Source organism: Protopterus annectens, chromosome 5.part0 (assembly GCF_019279795.1).
Source record: "Protopterus annectens isolate FY-2018-M chromosome 5.part0, PAN1.0, whole genome shotgun sequence".
Lineage (NCBI taxonomy): Eukaryota > Metazoa > Chordata > Ceratodontiformes > Protopteridae > Protopterus > Protopterus annectens.
The window spans coordinates 273,369,325-273,390,316 of record NC_056735.1 but is presented as its reverse complement, the minus strand read 5'-3'; the positions used below and the strand labels follow the sequence as shown (position 1 = coordinate 273,390,316).

At 43.3% G+C, this 20,992-nt stretch overlaps 1 protein-coding gene across 1 annotated transcript in view; it reads left to right on the top strand.

The window, feature by feature from the left end:
- The window catches only part of LOC122802575 (heat shock transcription factor 2 binding protein), a 1,640,599-nt gene that overhangs the window by 491,298 nt on the left and 1,128,309 nt on the right, over positions 1 to 20,992 (top strand). Inside the window, exon 4 of the mRNA XM_044072245.1 lies at positions 17,894 to 18,043. Coding sequence (XP_043928180.1) covers positions 17,894 to 18,043 — 150 coding nt within the window. The remainder of the gene's footprint in view (positions 1 to 17,893; positions 18,044 to 20,992) is intronic.

The following is a 20,992-nucleotide window of genomic DNA, read 5'->3' as shown; positions in this document are numbered from 1 at the left end:
CTCGGCTCCGACTCGGCCACTCTAAAAGCTCGAGAGTTGGTTCCACCGGCTCGAGGCTCCCCTTATATCCCACAATGCTAGGCGGTAATACCTCAGATCTCGTTTGCCGCTACAGCGATCGAGGTGTGTTGCTTCAACCGGCTTCAGGTTAGTGTAGAAAACAGTTTAAAAGTTTAACTAAATCCCTTTTAAATTAGTTTCTGTTCAGTATCCCCTTACTTAATAGGATTTTTATCCCTTCCTCCTTGCTCTTCGCCCTTTTTTCCATAAGAACTTATATGTTCTTTCCTTAGGCCTTCGGGCCCTTCCAACCCCCTTTGGAGTGTATGTGTTTTTTGTAGGGACTGTTATAATTTTACAACTATCTATCTAAATTTATTTAGTTAAGTTAGTTTTATTTTAGTGTATAGTGTAATCGGTGTGTTTGTGCTTGTGTGTGATTACACTTGTTCCTTAAAATGTCTAAGGATTCGAAGGTCTCAGGCTTCAAGAAGTGTGACTCATGCTGTCAGAAAATGTCTCTGACAGACGGTCACACTTCTTGTGTGTACTGCCTGGGACCTTTACACCTGCAGGACTCTTGTGCTGTATGCCATGCCTTCAGCCCTAGAGTCCTGCAGGAAAGAAAAAATAAGCTCATCTTACGGGGCTTGCTAAAACCTGAGGGTCCTCCGACTGTTTCTTCGGGCAAACCCTCTAAGGCTTCTAGGTCTTCGACTCCAGCATCTGAGTCGACACCTAAGGCGTCGAAGTCTGCTACAACATCGGCTCCGGCTGGAGCCGATGAGACTCGAGCTCTTATTTCTGTGGTTCCCTCGGCTCCGACTGGAGCCGAGGTATTAGAAATCTCTGAGTCGGCTCCGATAAGACTATCGGAACCGACATCTAGGAAGAGGTCTAGGTCTCCGTCCCTTGGCTCCGTTCATTCGGCTCCAGCATCTCCCTTGCTGTCTGAACGGAGCCATAGATCTCACTCCTCTAGGTCTTCGAGACTGTCTGACCATGACCTTCAGAGGGTAGTGAGTCGACTTCTTAAGTCCGAGGCACTGGCCCAAATGCTTCAGAGCCAGACTCATCAGTCGATGCTTAATCCTATTCCTCAAAATGTTCCTCCGACTCCCTTGAGCTCGGAGCCGGGACGTTTCTGACCCGAGACTGTGGTAGCGTCGGAGCCGATACAGTTGTCTTCGGCGCCGTCGTCGGCTCCAATTTCTTCCTTGGAAGAATCTCGGCGCCGGACTTCCCTCATCGGCTCCGAGGGGGTGAGTGGCATCGGACCCTTGTCCGACCCCGCTCTCCCTCTCGGCGCTTCGGCGCTGGTGAGTTCGGCTCCGACATCGGCCTCAGAGCCATCACTGTCGGTGCCGAGGGAGGTTTTCAGCTTTTCGGAGCGGGGACCTCTGGCTCTGCCTGACAGGGGTGCTTTCGAGGTCATGCAGAGTGTGTTGGAACCCGGTTCAACTCCACAGTCGGCTCCGTCCGTCCCTCCCCCTTCGGTGCCTCAGGTAATGTCTGCTCACTCCCTCATCCCAGACCGCAGAGGGCCAGCTCCTCAAGAATCCCCGGTGGGGATCTCATCCTCTTCCGAGGCCTCCCCTGAATTGGCAGGGGAGCCCCCTAGGAAGAGAAAGTGCAAGAGGAAGCACATAGACTCACCTGAGTCTGTCACCTTTGACACGGATTTAGAGGATTCTGAGGGTTCCCCCCGTTCCCCTTCTGAAGATGTCTCCTTTGCAGACATCCTGGAGATCTTGAAACAGAGGGGAAATTGGCCAGCCCTTAACCCTTCGGAGGATGAATCTGTGTATCTTGAGGCGTTCGGCTCTCGCCCTTCCACCTCCTGGGTGTCCCCCCCCTTTGACCCCCTTATGCAGGTGGTAGCGAAAAAGGCTTGGATGGCTCCTGACTCTGTGGACCCCACCCCCAGGAGACCTTCAAGGTTTATTACAGCACCAGCAGACAAGCAATTTCTGACTAAGGGAGTTTCTGTGGATGCTATGGTGGTAGCTGCTGCCACTAAGAAGGAACTAGCTGATCCTTCAGTGCCTGTCCATCCCCCTAACAAGGAATCTAGGTCTATGGACAGGTACGGGAAGCGGATGTTTTCGTCAGCGACCTTTTCAATGCGTTCGCTGAACTACCTCTGTCATTTCACTTGTCTTCAAAGAGACTTGATCAAGGAAGCGAACGAGATGTTAAAGGATCCTACAGCTGCGGGTTTTCAGGACAAGATGAACGCTCAGCTGGCTACCCTAAATTCTATAGCTAACTCCTCCATGCGCCTCCTTTCATATGCGGCTGATGGAGCGAGCAGAGCCGCAGGTACAGGTGTGGCCTTACGCCGGCATGCCTGGATGCGGCTATGCAATTTCGCGGACCCCTTTAAGACGTCTTTCACTAATTCCCCGTTTGATGGATCGTCCCTTTTTGGTCCTCAAGTGAAAGAAACCTTGACAAGGTGTGAGACGGATGGCAAAACTCTTTCTGCCGTCGGAGTCCGTTTTTCTACTCCTTCTAGGCCTTACCCCAAAGGCCAGAAAAGTGGGAAAATGTGGTTCCGCAAGCAATCTCAAGGGGCTTTGCCTGACGCACAGAGTCGGTTCCCCTCTAGAGGCAGAGGGGGGAACAATAATGGTAGACGTCGCCCTAGAGGCGGGGGGGGGTCCGCAGAACCAGGGCAATCGAGAAACCTTTTCCGATAAGCCCTTCCAGCATCCCTGAGGTGTTGCCCGACTGTCCACCTTCGGAGGCAGTCGGGGGAAGATTATCACTGTACCCAGAAGCCTGGCGATCTCTAACTCAAGACAAGTGGGTACAGTCCATCATTTCCGAAGGCTATTCCATTCCGTTCTTTCGCATTCCAAATCAATCAAAAAGGTCCCTTCCAGATGTTCCACCCGCTCAAAGGGATCAAGCAGCATTAGAAATATCGAAGTTGCTTGCAAAAAGAGCCATTCAGCCAGTGCCAGCAGACCAGCAAGGATCCGGAATCTACTCCAAATTCTTTTTGGTTCCAAAGAAAACAGGGGACTGGAGGCCCATTTTGGATCTCAGCATCTTGAACAAGTCTGTCAAGAAAACAAGATTTCGGATGGTCACGTTGCAATCCATCCTACCCCTATTGGGAAAAGAAAACTGGATGTGCTCTATAGACCTCCAGGATGCGTACTATCATATAAAAATGAACAGACGCTCCAGGAGATTTTTCCGCTTCAGGCTGGGAACCAGTCACTTTCAATTCAGAGCCCTGCCCTTTGGACTCACCACAGCCCCCCGGGTGTTTACCAAATGCATGGCAGTGGTGGCCTCTCACCTGAGACGTCAAGGATTCCAGGTGTTTCCATATTTAGACGACTGGCTCCTTACAGCTCCCACCAAGCATCTTCTACTACTTGCCAGGGACTACACTTTTCGCATATTTCGAAAGCTAGGTATCTCAATAAATTGTGAAAAGTCTGTTTTGTCACCTTGTCGTGCTATTACCTTCATAGGCGCAAATCTAGACACAGTCAGCATGTCTGCGAGACTCACAGACCAAAGGATAGCAGACATACACAAACTAGTCTCTCTTCTTTTCCACAGCAACAGAATCAAAGTCAGATTAGTCCTAAAAGTACTGGGGATTATGGCGGCTGCTATCCCTCTACTTCTATTAGCCAGATTTCACATGAGAATCTTACAATGGATGCTCTTCACACAATGGTCATACCAACAACTTCCGATGTCCCACACCATTGTGATAACGCAAGCATGCAGGAATCATCTTCTTTGGTGGATTTCTTCCCCCCAGCTCTTCCTAGGAAGACCATTTGTCCCTCCCCCTCCGGTTGCTACTCTGACAACGGACGCCTCCCTGATCGGGTGGGGGGGGCATTATCAGGGCAGGACAGTCCAGGGCATATGGCAACCAGACGAACGCCACTTGCATATAAATGTTCTAGAGATGAGAGCAGTGCTTTTAGCGTTGCAAGCCCTTCAAGACTCTCTTCCTATGGGAACGATAGCAATTCAGACGGACAACATGTCTGTAGTGTGGTATATCAACAAACAAGGCGGAACCAGATCCTACCCCCTATGTCGAGAAGCACTCAGACTGTGGCAATGGGCGATTTCTTCTCAGCGGTTTCTGATAGCAACGCACATCCCCGGAAAGTCCAATCTCATTGCGGACAAATTGAGCAGAGCTATTCTCATGCCTCACGAGTGGTCTCTGAAAAATTCAATTATGGAGAAAATTTTTCTGAAGTGGGGCCAGCCTTGCTGCGACCTTTTTGCTACTCCCCAAAACAGCAAGTGCAAAGATTACTTCACCCTCTTTCCTCTACCAGGCCATCCCAGCAGGGACGCTCTTGTCCAAGTTTGGCCCCGGGGACTTCTGTATGCATTTCCTCCCTTCCCACTAATTTCTCAAGTGATACAGAAAGCCATCGCTCAGAAGGCTTCATTGATCCTCATTGCCCCTTACTGGCCTCGACAGGTTTGGTTCCCCTTTCTACACCATTTTCTGTTGGAGCAACCCTGGCATCTGGACCTAGTTCCAGATCTTTTGACCCATCAGTCGGGTCAGTTACATCGCTCCCTCCCCTCTCTGAACCTCACTGCTTGGTTCCTCCAATTCCAACCTTAGCCAGGCTTCCTCAAATATCTCACTCAGTTCGAGATATTTTAATAGCTTCCCATAAATCTTCCACCCGGAAGATTTATCTTAGTAAGTGGAAATGTTTCTCCTATTGGGCTCAAGGAAGGGACATAGATCCTTTCACTGCTCCCATTCAAACGGTCCTTCATTTCTTAGCCGAACTATTCCACGCAGGTTTGTCTCCGTCTACTCTTAAGGTTCATTTGGCAGCTATAGCTAACTTTCATGTGGGCATCTCGGATTCTGCCATCATGTCTCACAAGCTTTGCAAAGCTTTCTTGAAGGGAGTTTTTCTTCTCAAGCCTCCTATAAGAAATCCTCCTCCTTCTTGGGACCTTAATTTAGTTCTCACATCTTTGATTCTTCCCCCTTTTGAACCTGCAGCTTCCTGTTCGATTAAATTGCTATCCTGGAAGACACTCTTTCTGGTAGCCATTACTTCGGCTAGAAGGGTCTCAGAGCTTCATGCACTCTGCAGTCGATCACCATATATTTTGTTTCATAAGGATAGGGTATCTTTACGGACCAACCCATCCTTTTTACCTAAAGTAGCCTCTGCAGCAAATCTAAATCAAAACATTGACCTTCCTGTGTTTTTTCCTAACTATTCTAACAGGTCTGAACAAAAATTACATTGGCTAGATGTTCATCGACAATTAAGGTATTATTTGGATAGGACCAAACAGACCAGAAAAGCTGACCAATTGTTTGTTTCTTATGCAGAAGGCAGAAAGGGCCTTCCAGTTTCGAAAGTATCACTCTCCAGATGGCTTACATCCTTGATTTCCTTTTTGTATGAGATTAGACACCAGAAGTTGCCTAACAGACCTAAGGCTCATTCTACTAGAGCTTTGGCTACTTCTATAGCTTTCCAAGATAGGCTGCCTATTGATACGATTTGTGCAGCAGCTACATGGGCTACTCCTCACACTTTCATTTCTCATTATAAGTTGGATTTAGCTTCTAGACATAGAGCTAAATTTGGTTCCACTGTACTCAAGAGTCTGTTCCGATAGGCCACCCGGGACAAGGTGCTAGGGACGCGGTCCCATCCAGCAAGAATGAAGGCGAGATGGACAACTTAACATATAGAAGTTATGTTCTTACCATAACGTTCCATGTTAGTTGTCTTCTTCTCGCCTTCTTTCTTGCGTCCCACCCTCCTTCCCCCTAGCCTGGACAGACCTAGAGGAGTTTGATTGTGACCTTTCTTCCTACCTCTATTGTATATATGTATATACTATACTATGTATATATTCCTTCATCAGGTTTTAGGTCACCTTCCTTCTGTCTTTTTATAGAGGTGGATTTCCCTTTCCAGTATTTCTGGATTTCTTATTGGCTGGGCCTAGCTTACAAACGAGATCTGAGGTATTACCACCTAGCATTGTGGGATATAAGGGGAGCCTTGAGCCGGTGGAACCAACTCTCGAGCTTTTAGAGTGGCTGAGTCGGAGCCGAGGTCGGCTCCGAACCCATCCAGCAAGAAAGAAGGCGAGAAGAAGACAACTAACATGGAACGTTATGGTAAGAACATAACTTCTATTTTCTGACTATGCTGGACATAGGGTGTAATTTGAGGATTGTGCACCTCTACTTAGCATATATCAAAATTCCACTCTACAGAATCTTTTGCTGCCAAATTCTGTGCATGTGTAAGTAGTTGCACAGATGCATCTGTCCCCCTCAATAATAAATACAACACTGAATTCAAAAACAAACTCTTGTGGTGGAACCCTAATATAAATAGGATGTATAAGAAAAGAAAGAAAAACTAATTTCATGCAAAAATAAATGTAATTCTCAAGAACCCAAAAATGTTCTTACTGAACTAAAAAAAGGAACTTGGGATCCAGATGAAATCAACCAAAGCTAGATATGAGGCTAAAATAGCCACCCAGGTGAAAGATAATCATGAAGCCTTCTTTACCTGTGGTGGAAATCTCAAAAACAATGCCCAGTACTGTGCAGAGCTAATCGTAAATGATATCACATACTAAGACCCAGAGGACATAGCCAATCTACTGGCCAACAAATTCAGCTCAAACTTCACACCCTCCAAATATTCTCAGATGAAATACCCAAATCTAAAACTCCTTCATATCTCCAAACAACAAGATCAGAAGTCACTGCCTAAGGCCAGGAACACTGCATCTGTGAGGCTGGATAACATAACAAGCTGCCTACTGGTTAGCCTGATGCATGATTTATCAAACCCCCTACACAGGCTATTCGATTTGAGCCTTAAACAAGCTTTGTGTTACATGAATGGAGGACAGCCAACAGGTATTTTATTGTACAAAGTGGGGTGCTTCAATGGACCCCGGTAATTATAGACCCATAAGACTGACCAGTCTTATATAGGAACCTATGTTGGTAATGTGATTTCCTTTCATGATCATATATCCACTGTTGTAAGAAAGTCCTTTCTCATTGCATAGCTTGTATCTAAAGGCACAGTGTCCAGACCCAGGGACATAATTGTTCCACTGTACGTGGCACTCATTAGGCTGATCACTCGAGTATAATACCCCTTTCAGTATGTCCCTGTCTAAACACTTATCACAAGTGGAATGACCACCCTACTTTCTCAGTAAAAAATCTAAATCTTAAAAAAAAAAAAAAAATATGCAGGCTGTCTCAAAGCCTGGACTCTCTTCTCAGCATCATACTTACTATTCAGAAGTGACCTCTACTGTATGTATCAAGCCTCCACAGACCCCGTTCTGCCAAACCCAGTACACAGTCACAGATCCTGTGGCATCATACACTCCCACTCAAGGAACTTAAATCTTTTTTGCAGAATTAATAGAACATGCTAGAGGGACAGGTTTTTATCACAGAGAATACCACTCCTATTGAACTTTCACTCCAAATAAAGTAGAATACTTTTCGTACTCTATTCAGATGTAATTTGAATGAATGGATGAGTAACTGCAAATTAACGCCTGATTTATCACCACTGACCCTCATGATTTATGGAAATATGTAATCATCCCAACATAAACTGGTTCAGGCCATGTTTGGATATTCATATTGCAAAATATAAGGGATAATAATTACTATGGGAATGCAAGATTAGGCTTTTTAGGACCCTCACAGATCAGTAGCGTAATAGGTACTTAGGAATCTTTGATCATCATGGTGCAACACTATTCATGATATTTTTCTATCTGGCACAGCTGATTGCACAGGGTATTTCCTCTTATAGGTTCATAGGTAAGTGCTAGACTAGCTGCCATTGTGGGTTATTTTAAGCCTAGCCAATTTCCCTTTTTGTGCTTGAAATAACCTATCCCATTTGGTTAAAGATTGGCCTTACCTATCCCATGATCAGTTGTTGTTGTGTCTTTCGGCTTTTCCCGGTCAGGGATTGCCACAGCGGAACTCCGGTCCGCTAATGATTGGCAGTAGATTTTTACATGCTGAGTTGCCAGCTCTGATGCACAACCTTTAATGAAGGTATGCCCATTCACGCATGTCTCCACACAGAAGACACTCTAGCTGAGAATCAAACAGGACAACGTCTTACTGTGAGGCGACAATGCTACCGCAGCACCACCTATCCCATGATCAGTAATTATATATTACTCCATAATAAGAATAACTGGGATCATGCCATAGATAATTTGTGGGGACCCATGCATGGGATAAAGCATTTACGAACTACCTCTGTCCACTAGTAGTATGGAGGACAGTCCTGGGGTAAATTTTATGTTTCCCATCCCTAGATATAAGTTGCAGTTGAATGTGGACAGGGGTGAACTTTGTTTTATGTGGATGGGGAGTGTGTGCCATAGCAGCCATTATCCTCTTTGGGATATACCTGTCCCTCCAAACCGTTCTTTCGATGTTGCAAAAGAGGTTTAGATCCTAGACTATTTCAGATGCTAGTTGACTTGCTGATGTGCAGTAAATCCATCAGTAATGTATCGGAGGATGCCTTGTGTGCCAGACACAGCTAATTTCTTAGTAATCTGTAGGATACCAAGTATAGTGACAGGGCTTTGAATAGGTCTATATAGGACGTGTTATTCAGGTCTTGTATTCTTTTAGTAAGGTATCTCTGTGGTCGTTCCAGTTGTTGCATGTGTCTGAGCAGATACATGCCAAACAGGGCATTATATTCAATGAGTAACCTAATGAGGGCTGAGTAAAGGGAGACATTGACATCCTTAGATCCAGACACAATCCCTTTGTTTATAAGTTATGCAGTACAGAAGGACTGTGCTACAACAGTGGGCACGATGGTTGAAAGTTAGGTAACTGCCCACAAGTTCCCAAATACTGAACAATGTTCTTAGGTGTATGTTTTCAATGTGGTAGTTCCTTGGGGTGGATGACTTCCCAAAAGATACAATAATGCATTTTTTTGCTATTTAGTTTCAGTCCATGACTTTGGTACAAGTTATTTATTTGGGACAAACCATCCTGCAGGATGGCTAAGTCATTAGGGGATTCAGTGACTTCTCGTAGATTGCAGCCATATGCAAACTTAGTCAGTCAGAGCCCTTTGGTATTGGCTTTTACTTCAGAAAAGTGGATGCCAAACAGGAGAGATCCCAGCAGAGAACACTGCAGGACTCAACTGGTGACTAATTTCTTTGTGGAGGTGACTTCCCGTATTCTGATTATCTGCATCCTGTCTGTGAACCAGTTGGCAATATACCAGGTGACATAGCGGTTTATTCCCAGTTTATTTAGCTTTTCCACTCTGCCTGAGTGGGGAATTGTGTCAAAAGCTTTGACCATGTCAAGGTATGCTGTCTGTACTGTTTTGCATTTGTTGAGTAAGCATGCCCTGCCCTTGAAGAATCCAACTATGATGGGTTCAGTGTTTGGAGGTTCCCAGTGTCCTGATCGATTAGTTCCATAATAAGTCTTTCCATGGCTTTGCATATGAGGCTGGTCAGGCTTATATGTTTGCAATTGCCTAGGTCTGTGGAAGGTCCTCCCTGCAGGGGAATGTATGGAAATGAATCTTGATCCAGGGAAGTCTTTACACTTTCATATTTTGCACTGATCAAGCCACAAAGGTTCTTGACAAAAAAGGTAATTGGCCTAAAGGACCAAGCTATCAAGAGAGTCTGAAGGCATTGTCCGTGTATTCAGTGTCCTATAGACTCCTTAGACAAGATCTGTTCTTTGCTTTCCAGGCCACTAGGGATCCAGCAGAACAAGCAAAATCTCAGGGCAATGTTACTCAATGCTAGAAGTCTAAACCTCAGAATGCACTCACTCGAGGCACTCCTTAAAATGGAGAACATCGACATCTGTACAGTGACAGAGACTTGGTTCAAGGCTCCAGAGAGCACCCCTGCATTACCAGGCTATAATTCATACCACACCTTTCGGCCACCTAACCTGGACTGAAACACTAAAGGTGGAGGCATGTCCATATTCATTAATGATATCCACACCTCCAGGCTAGTTGCTCAGCATAATGCATCCAAGATTATCCAAGTGCAACTAACTCTGGGCAAGACCGCAATCCAAATTGTAGCTTGCTACAGATCCCCCACCGTGCCTCAGGATTCCCTCTCCTCATTTCTTGATACACTGGAAAATATTAGGATACAACCTAACACCCTAATAATGGGCGATTTCAACTACCCCACCATTAACTGGGAAAACTACTCATGTACCAACTCTTGTACTCAATGTTTTCTGGAATTCATAAATTCCAACGCCTTGGATCAACTTATCCACACCCCCACCAGGGGCAGCAATATCCTAGACCTGGTCATTACCAACTTGGGCAACCGGTGTTCCACACTAGATGTCAATTCCTTCTTGGTCTGATCTGATCACAAGCTAATTACCCTAGACATCCACATCTCACTCCCACCCCCCATTAGGGAAACCACCGTAAAAAATTTCTCCAAAGCCAACTTCACGCTTCTTAAGACAGAAGTGGCAAACTTCACGACATCCATGCTGACGGACAATAGAGGTACGACTGCTGAATCCTATACAAATGCACTTTATAAGCATTTACACGAGTGCATGGATCGTGCAATCCCTAACTGAACTAAGATGCTATCCTCCAAAAAAAGGAAGCCAATCTGGTGGTCCCCTGCCATAAACAAACTCTACAACAGAAGAAAGAAACTGTTGCAAAAAAAGGTAAAAATCCCATGATTGGAGGAAGTCCCGGGGCAGCTTTAGTAAGAAGCTGAGATCCCTCATAAAATCCTCCAAAGCTATTTACTAAAACAAACTCGCTACTAATTCTAAAGACAACCACAAAGCATTCTATAACTATGTCAAGAATCTCAATGGCAACACTCAGATCTGCTCTGAGTTACAGCACAATGGCAGTAAATATACCGAACCAAGTCATATTGACAACATCCTGACAGATAGGTTCAATGCTAACTGTACCCCTCTCTCACCTCCTAAAGGGTCCATCTCTATACCAGAAGAATGCAACGTTCCTGTAATCACGGCTGCACAGGTAAAAAACACACTCTCCGAAGCCAAGAACACAGCATCCATGGGACCTGACAAAATCCCAGGCTGCATTCTACACGAACTACAGAACAAACTGGCACCCCACCTAAGTACCATGTTCAATCATAGCCTCAGCTCAGGCTTTGTGCCCACTGAATGGCGCACAGCAATGGTTATCCCGCTCCACAAAGGGGGAGTCACCACAGACCCCGGGAACTACTGCCCCATTAGTCTGACGAGCCTGGTCTACAAGGCTATGGAACGTATCATCATGGAACTTATAAACAATGACATTGGTAATCTACAAACTGTGGACCTTACCCAGTTCAGGTTTGTAAAAGGCAACTCATGTCTCCTAAACCTGATAGACTTCTGTGAAGCGGTCACCAAAGCTGTAGATGAGGGTAAGGTGATTCACACAGCCTATCTAGATCTTGCCAAGGCTTTCAACACCATCCCCCACTCTGGAATTATAGATAAACTCACTAAACTAGGTATAAATCCCTATGTCACAAGATGGGTTGCCAACTGGCTCACTGACAGAACCCACACTGTGAAATAAGCAGACTCTGTCTGATTTCAGACCAGTGACAAGTGGAGTGCCACAGGGTTCAGTCCTGGGTCCTCTCCTGTTTGGTATCTACTTCCCTGAAGTACAGGCTAACACAGAAGGTCTTTGGCTAACGAAGTTCTCAGATGACTGAAAACTAGGAGCCATAATCAAAACTCCTAATGATGTGGACATCCTACAAAAGGGCCTCACTGAGACAGATGCCTGGTGTCAAAGCTATAGCGTCAAGCTTAATGCCAAAAAGTGCACTGTCATCCCTTTTGGTAAAAACTCTGTACCCATGAACTACCACATAGGCGGTAGTCTACTTAACACCGAAAGTGTGATAAGTGACTTTGGTACACAGGTGGACAGTAGTATCTCCTTTGATAATCACATCGCCACAGTAGTCAGGAAATCCTTCTATGTGGCACACCTCATCACAAAAGGTTTCTCATCCAGAAAAAAGAGGTCATTGGTCCCCTCTACTCATCACTCATTAGACCCATTATTGAGTACAATGCCCCTTTTGGTATGTACCTCACAAGACATCTACAACAACTGGAAAGGCCGCAGAAATACCTCACAAAGAGGATTACCGGCCTCAAACAGAAGCCCTACGCAGACCGTCTCAAAAAACTCCAGCTTTACTCTGTCGCATATCGCCTACTCAGAGGCGATCTTTGCCTAACATACAAAACTATGTCAAACCCAGAGCTGTTGGACATGCTCCACTTAAAGAAATCCCTATCCCTCCGAGCTGCACACTCTAGGGACCTAAACCTTGTCACCACAATAAACAGAACATGCTGGAGGGATAGATTCCTGCCACAGAGACTTCCCATACTCCGGAACAAACTACCTATCTATATCAAACAAAGCTCCTCATTAGCACTCTTCAAGAAAAATCTTGATGATTGGATGGGAGATAGGAAATTCACCCCGGGGATCACTTCTGCGGCTCTGCTTGACAGGGGCACAGGAAAATAATTTTCTTGGGTGGCGAAAGTCAGGGTACCATTTGGCTAGGCTTATACAGGCCCTAGGGCCAATAGCCTAGTACCTACCTATGAACCTGTAAGACCTCTTATTTATGCACACATGAAACAATCCAGTGAACACTAGAACTAGAGTTCTAAATCTGCTTCAGCAAATAAAGAAATCTCAGTAGAGAGATGGATTTGTCATGCAATGAATACTCCTTCTGTGGAACAAATTTCCTCTTCAGATCAAGCACTGTTACAGTGTCTAACGTTAAGAAGAAAGTAGACAGTTGGATGGACATTCATAAATTCAGCCAACCCCTGTATTGGCATGCCATTCCTTGAAAAAAGGGGCAAGTACTAAGTGGAAACTGGCAAGTTGTAAATGATCACATGGCCGAGATATCTTGTACATTCTAGGATACTAAATCTCATGCCTACAGGCGGCTTCAAAATTTCCAGCAAACTTCTGCCATACATAACTACTGGCAATAAATAATTTACACAGCAAAATAAAAGAAGAGTAATCTATTTCTTTTCCATGCCATCTCTTTTAATCTGCAGTTCTCTTTATTCCCCATTCAGTTATTCATAATTCAAGCAAAACTTAAAATAAAACTGTTTTATACATTTAGTGTAAGCACATTATCTATGACTGTTCACTCCAGCAACAACAAAAGTAGAATCTTTGTACACATGTATACATGCATGCATGCACATGCACACACAAACACACACTTACATTACATTCATATACAGGTGTGTGCCGCTTAACGTTCTTCCATACAATGTCCGACTACATTTACATCCATACTGTGCTAAGCGGCCGTAAATGTGAATGACAGCTGTGAAGACAGACATTAAGTGAAGAACAAAATAAAATATAGGGTGTTTGCTTAATGTCCTCTCCACTTAACGTTCTGTGGGATAAAACCTATCCTGGACGTTAAGATACATATACCTGTATTCACAAAGGTCTCTCTCTCTCTGTCTCTTTCTGTCACACACACATATGCACGCATGTGCACAGACACACACACACACACACACACACACACACACACACACACACACACACACACACACACACAAACACATTTACACACCTTCTGCAGTATTGCTGTCATGGCTCTTGGACAAACTGTGGGAGATTGCACAAAGTACTAAAATCCGTATTTCTCAACCCCATAGGTTGAGAACAAGGGACAAACAAAGCCAAAAAGTTATGGGAGACTACGGTTCTACTACTACTGCAGTGTACTAACAGAGATGTCTTGGTAGAATGACAAGTTTTATAGTAGCATATGTTTTGCCCAGAATATGAAGTGTGATACACAAGTGTTTCATTATTTACTAACTACTGCAATCCGGAGCAACCTGCCACAAAAACATACATTTTATGAGGAACAGACTGCAAAATATGAAGCAAAATCAGTAATGTTCATAAGCAAATAAATAAATAAATAAATAATTTGTATTGCTAACTTGTAAAAAAAGGGAGACTTACGAACAGGCTGGTTATCTTAAATTCTGGCTTACGATAGGAAGATCAGTATCAAGAGCAGTTTTTAAATGTTGCTCATATGCTTAAAATGTTGCTGGAATAGCAGGATTTGTAATAGTATGGATTTTCTGAAGCATATGATATCTGAAACACAAATGTACCTCATTTTGTAACTGCAGCCCACAACATATTTGCCAGAAAACCACAAACATTAAGAAAAAAATACCAGAAATATGATGCACAATCAATGGCACACCCCTGAGTTTTTTTACTTAAGAACTTGTCATTGCTAAGTGCTAAACTGATTGCATTGGTCTGATAAGGGCTGAGTACATTGGAATTATATTGTTCTTTGATCTGAATGCCATGCTCTTACCTATGAGTTGTGCCACAAAGAAGGATTTCCTCAGTACTGTGGACACGCTATTCAAAGTTCAGATTACTGTCAACCTGAATACCAAGCTCATGTACCACTGGGTCTACTCTTAGGAGTGTGCTGTCTATCCTGTAATTATCTGGGGTATTTGTTTTCCCAAAGGGAATAATTACATTTTTTTTTTTTGCATTTATTTTCAATCCACGGCTTTGGCATCAATCATTTCTCTGCATTACTCCTTTCTGCAATATATCTGTATCATTAGGGGATTCAGTAATTACCCCCAGTTTGCAGTCATCCACGAACCTGGTCAGCCAAATGCCTTTTGAATTTGATTCAGCTTCTGAGAAATAAGTCTGAACAGGAGAGGGCCTAACACAGAACCCTGTGGCATGCCACTGATGACTAACCTCTTGCTAGAGGTGAATTCACCCACTTTGACAGTATGTGTCCTGTCGGTGAGCCATTTGGCTACTCACCTGGTGACATAGGGGTTTATGCCTAGTTGAGAGAGCTTGTCTATAATACCTGAGTGGGGGATTATATCAAATGCCTTGGCCAGGTCAAGGTAGGCAGTATGCACAGTCTTTCCCTCATTCATGTCTTTGGTGACCTGCTCGAAGAAGTCAACTAGATTTAACAGACATGATCTACCCTTAACAAATCTGATCTCGGTTGGGTCCAGAGTCCGGAGATTACCTGTGGCCTTGTTTATAAAGTCCATGATGATTCTTTTTGTGGCCTTACAGATGAGGCTAGTCAGACATATAGATCGGCTGATGGTCCCCCTTTGTGCAGAGGGATGTCTGTTGCTGTCCTCCATTCTGCCAGAACATAGCCTGTCTGGAGGTTGTAATTAAATAAGGATCTAAGTGGGTCAGCTAGGTCATGGTTTGAGTTATTTAAAAGGTAACTTGGGATGTTGCCAGGGCCCAGTGGTGATGTGTTTTTAACCTTAAACAGCGCAGAGATGATCTGCTGTCTTGAGATAATAGACTGAGGAATGGTGGCAGGTATACTTTGGGGGATGACCGGTAGGGACAGGGGGATGAAGTTTGATCCAAATCTGTCAGCTAGCTATTTCCTCTGGTTGAGTATGCGTGGTGCCATCCACAACCAGTTCTGCGCATAGGTGGGTATTCCCCTTAAGATTTCAGACATAGTTAAAAATGCTTTGTGATTTGCTAGGGAGGCTACTTTTGCTTCATAATTTGCTTCTGAGGACTTGACTAGATCTCTGATTTGTTTGTTTAGACTAGTGAGGATTTCGTTTTCTTCTGCTGAGCCTTTTCCCCCTTATTTTTGAACATTAATTTATTTCTTTTGCTGTGTAGCCTATTTATACCAGGGGTTCACCAGGGTGGCTTATTTTTCTGGCGAGACCTGGGTTTAATCTAGTCCATTACTGTTGATGCTATACAACTACTTAAGTGGTTATACAGGGCATTGGTGTGCACCTTTGCATAGGATTCTGTGTTTTCTGGGTTGAGGGAGCGTTGAAATTTCTTATGCCATCACTCAGTAGCAGGTAACTTGTCTGGGAGAAATTCTTTATCATTTTTGAGTTTCATGGGGTATCTAGCCTTATATTTATTTTAAAGGAGACTGTTTTGTGATCCGGTCTTACCAAAGGGGACATTACACGGGGGAGGGCAACCCTTCCACATGTTAAGGAGTACTATGTCCATGATATTTGAGCCCCTAGACTAGCTGATCCAGAGCATTTGCATGGTCAAAGTCCAAGAACCTCTGAGCCTGCATGTTAGTGGTCGTGTATGTGCCCCAGTCAATGTTAGGTAGTTAAAATCACCCATGAGTAAGGTATTTGGCTTCATGGTAAGTGACTTCAGTAAGTAAGTAAGTAAAAAGGAACAGAAATCACACTGCAGGCCTGATCACATGCAGTTACTCAGCAGATCTAACCACAGCAATTCTTGAAAAAGAGACTCCTGAGGAACCAATCCAAAGTAATAATGAACACACACACAAACACACAAAAAAAAAATAGAAGGAACAACTGTCTTGTGAGCAATTCAGCACCACCAGCCAGTACAAAGGCTACTGGTGCTGATGCATATTTAAAGTTTTGAAGAAACAATGCCTTTATAACTCCCCCACTGGTACATTTGCAGTTGTTGATGTCACTGACACACTTACTTCACTTCCCTGAGCGGCACCGGGTAAAGGATGAAAGGAAAATCACATAGGTTCATAGATAGGTACTAGGCTATTGGCTCTAGGGCCTATACAAGCCTTGCCAAAAAGGTACCCTGGCTTTCTCCACCCAAGAAAATGATTTTCCTGTGCCCCTGTCAAGCAGAGCCATAGAAGTGATCCCCGGGGTGAATTTCCTATTACCCATCCAATCATCAAGATTTTTCTTGAAGAGTGCTAACGAGGAGCTTTGTTTGACATAGATAGGTAGTCTGTTCCAGAGTATGGGAAGTCTCTGGGACAGGAATCTATCCCTCCACCATGTTCTGTTTATTGTGGTGACAAGTTTTAGGCTCCTAGAGCATGTAGCTCGGAGGGATTGGGATTTCTTTAAGTGGAGCATGTCCAACAACTCTGGGTTTGACATAGCTTTGTATGTTAGGCAGAGATCGCCTCTGAGTAGGCGATATGCAACAGAGTAAAGCTGGAGTTTTTTGAGACGGTCTGCGTAGGGCATCTGTTTGAGGCTAGTGAAGCATGAGGAGTTAGTATGTATAATTATCAGGGTGTGTTTAAGGGGGGGTGTCCACACATAGGGGATGCAGAAACATTGATTTTAGGTGTGGTTAGACTTTGTTGATATTTTGTATTTATTTTTGAGTTTAGATACTTTTAAGTGGACCCGTATGTGTGTGTGTGCATACATATAGAGACCTTCCTCACATATCATGTAATACAGTGAGTACATGTATACTTGTTAGTTATGACATTATCTGATAGATATATCTTCTTTATGTGCCAGGTCAGCAGTAGGTACTGCCTGGAAGTGTACAGTTAGCTGTTATGAATTAACTGGGGTGTAAAACTGTTTCTGACGGGCATATGGATTGAGCTTAGATGTTGGATACTGGATCTGAAAATGTGGGGAAGTCCTTCTCTAAAGGCTAAATACCCAATACTCTACTGCCGTATATGGTGGGCATCTAGTCAGCTGACCATAACCATTTCACAGAAATGTATGAAGCTAACTCCATATACCTTCTAAGGCTCAGTCAGTTCCCATGGGATACTGTATATTCCTAGACAGACGAAGACAGAGTGAAACATGTACTGTTATGGTGAGTGTTCTCATACAACTGTACTTCAAAAGGATTCAATAAACAGTGAAACAGTGGAATATTCAAATAGAAGAGAATGATGCCAGTAACGTTATGTTATTTTTACTTAATGTTAGGAGAAACTGGCATTTCGTCAACAGCTGAGTGAAGCAAGACAGCAGCTTCTACAGCAGGCTGATTATTGTACACAAATGGGAGCTGCAGTCTGCACTCTGCTATGGAGTGTTTCAAGCAAAGAAGAAACAGTGAAAACCATTCTTGCTGGGGTAATTTTTAAATTGATTTTTAACATTAATTAAGATATTGTTTTGGTTTCTGACTGTAACTGCTTTTGGTGAAATTTACAGCTGGAATAGTTTTATTATTTAGTCATTTTTTTGACATTAACCCACACGTGAGTAGATCCGTACTTTCAGTTGAAGAAGATGTGTACATATGTATGTTTTGGCATAATGCTAATGAAACAAAGGAGTCTTAAGCCAGCATGACATTCATAGCAATTTAGCTTATTCAGTGAACACCGTTAGTTGATCATCTTCATTTTGAGAGTTGTTCATTAAGCAATTTGGATTACTTCATGCTTTAGAATTCCTGGAAGATGCTACTGTTTCAAATCCTAGTGGTTTAGCTTCACTCAGGTTTCTTTCTGCTTTCCTGTCAAGGTGTCAGGGAGAGTGCCTTTACCTGTCTTTGCTTTCAGTTTTTTTAGTCGGCAGCTATTAGAATTAGTTAATAATGATAGGTATGGAATCCTTGTAAATAGCGACACTTTTATTTTTGTTTTGTTTTATTTGTTTATTTATGTTTTTATTGCATTTTATTTAATTTTGTTTGTTTAGTTATTCATAGGTAAGTACTAGTCTCTTGCAAGCCATTTTTAGCTTAGCCAATATCCTTTCAGAGGTGAGACTCAAGCCCTGTACCTTGTGTCTGTGAGGTAAACATCTGAACCATAATGTCAACCTCCAACCCCATGTGTTGACTGGAAATGGCCACCTCACATGTCTCATTTTGAGTGAAGTCCTGGGGAGAGCACTTTAGACAAAAAAATACAGTAATAATGTAGTACAGTTTAGCTACTCAAGATTAATTCTTTATGTAGCCGGAATTACCATATGAAAATGCATTACATAATTTAAAGCCTTTATGTATACAATATTTCAGATTCTACAGTGAGAGTGGGAATGAGAAGATGCTAAGCATGCATGGTGAGGTGTCACATCATTAATGTACCTACCTCACTGACAAGTTGATGTCATTTTGTCAAAAGTACTTTTGGTATACATAAAACATTCAAAACATGTTTGCCGAAACTGCCTTTGCCAAACATCTGAGAAAAAACTTTTTTGATTTGGGCAGGCCACCCTACATCCCACATGTTAGGGGCCATTTCTTACCCATATATATATATATATATATATATATATATATATATATATATATATATATATATCAACTTTGGAGTGGTGCAAAAAAACAGTAATAGTATACATGAGACTGGGAATGACAAATAGAAATATGGATTACATAAGACTGCAAATGTTTGGAAAAGGTTCATGATCTAAATAATGCCAGAGTTGCAGGACCAAGTACACTGCAGGTATGTTTTTTTTATCAAAAATTTGAAGGTATTCTTTTTAAATATATACTTAAGGATCTAGGATTGTAATTCTATTACCATCACCATTTGAAAAGGGACCAGTAGGACTTACCTGGCTGTGAGAATTTTCTCAAGCTGTCAAAACCCATCCCTCCTCATTATCCATGATCTTCTTGATCCAAGGACCTCATCTCTAGATTTCTTCAGCTGCACAAAGTAATGCCTAGGTAAAGAAAATGGCCTCAGTCTATCTTTTGTGGTTTTTGGCTTTCTTGGTTTTTTTCTGAGCCCTTTTCTTCTCCTTTAGTGAGTTTATCAGTGCAGTGTTTGTGTGTGTTAATACAGCAGACTAGGTTTTGTTTTTTTTTTCTATTTTTCTAAACTGCTACTTAAACCAGGTATTGCAAGTTGCATTTACTGTCTTCATTGCCAGTCAATGAACAGAAAAGACAGTGGACAAAGAGTTGAAAGACCTAAGAAATGTAAATTTGAGGCAAACATTCCCCAAAAGATTGACATTTTAAGTGTTAAGAGTGAAGCCCATTTTGTTGAAAAATGGTCCATTCTGCTTTGGTTAAGCCATTGACCCTCAAAAACAGAAAGAATTATTTTGAAAGGGAAAAGCTGACGGCCCCTCCTGCTGACCATTCATTTAAGGACTCTTCTTCATCTGCTTTTCCTGCTACCCCGAATCCCAGAAAAGCCAGCTTTGGTGGTCTTGGATCAGAGTCTTCCTCCTAAGGCATCTGAAATGGGAATTTCTCCCCCCTCCTCCAGGATGTACTTTGTCAAGAGATCCTGTGCTTGGACACAGACCCAGCAATATTGCTTTTGCTGCATCTAAGCTAGATCTCTGAACTAATTGACCCCCACTCGATAAGTTGCACTAATCTACTGAATGTTGACTCCTTGATGTTGGGGTTACTGTTAATGTAGTATTGAGTTTCGAACTACTGCCTTCGACATTACAAGCTTTATTTTAACGCTGCTGTTGGTGCTAACAGTTCAACCTTAGGCTTGATGCTGGTGGGTCCTTCAGTATTGGTGTTCCAGATGTCCCACCCCCATCAGAAGACTGCAACAAGAAAAATGGTTCTAAGTCTGATGCAAAATAGACCAGTCCAAGAGGTCTCACTAGATTAACAATGGCTAGCTATGCTTTTACTCTGTATCGCTTTTGGTTCCCAGGAAAACACAGGATCTCAGAGCCATCCTCAGTCTGAATGGTCAAAATCACTTGGTTCCAAAAGATGCCCTTTGCATTGTCGCAGTGCAGTCCGTCCTTCCCTGTCGGCTAGAAAGAGATTGCACATGATCTTCGGCCCTTCATTATGCCTACCTTCACTTCAGAATAGCAAAAGGGTCAAGGAGGATTCTTTGCTTCTGTGTAGGGACCAGCCATAAGAAATTTCAGTCCATCCCATTTGGTCTCAATCTAGGGCCCTACATGTTCACCAGGTGCATGGTGGCAATTTCAGCACACCTCAGACTGCAGGGGAACAGTATCCCTCCATACTTTGATGGCTGGCTTCTGGCAGCCCCCTTAGTGAGCCATCTCAGAGCTTCCAGTAATGCCTACTAGTTCTTTTCAGCTTGTAAGGATAACAGTACGGTC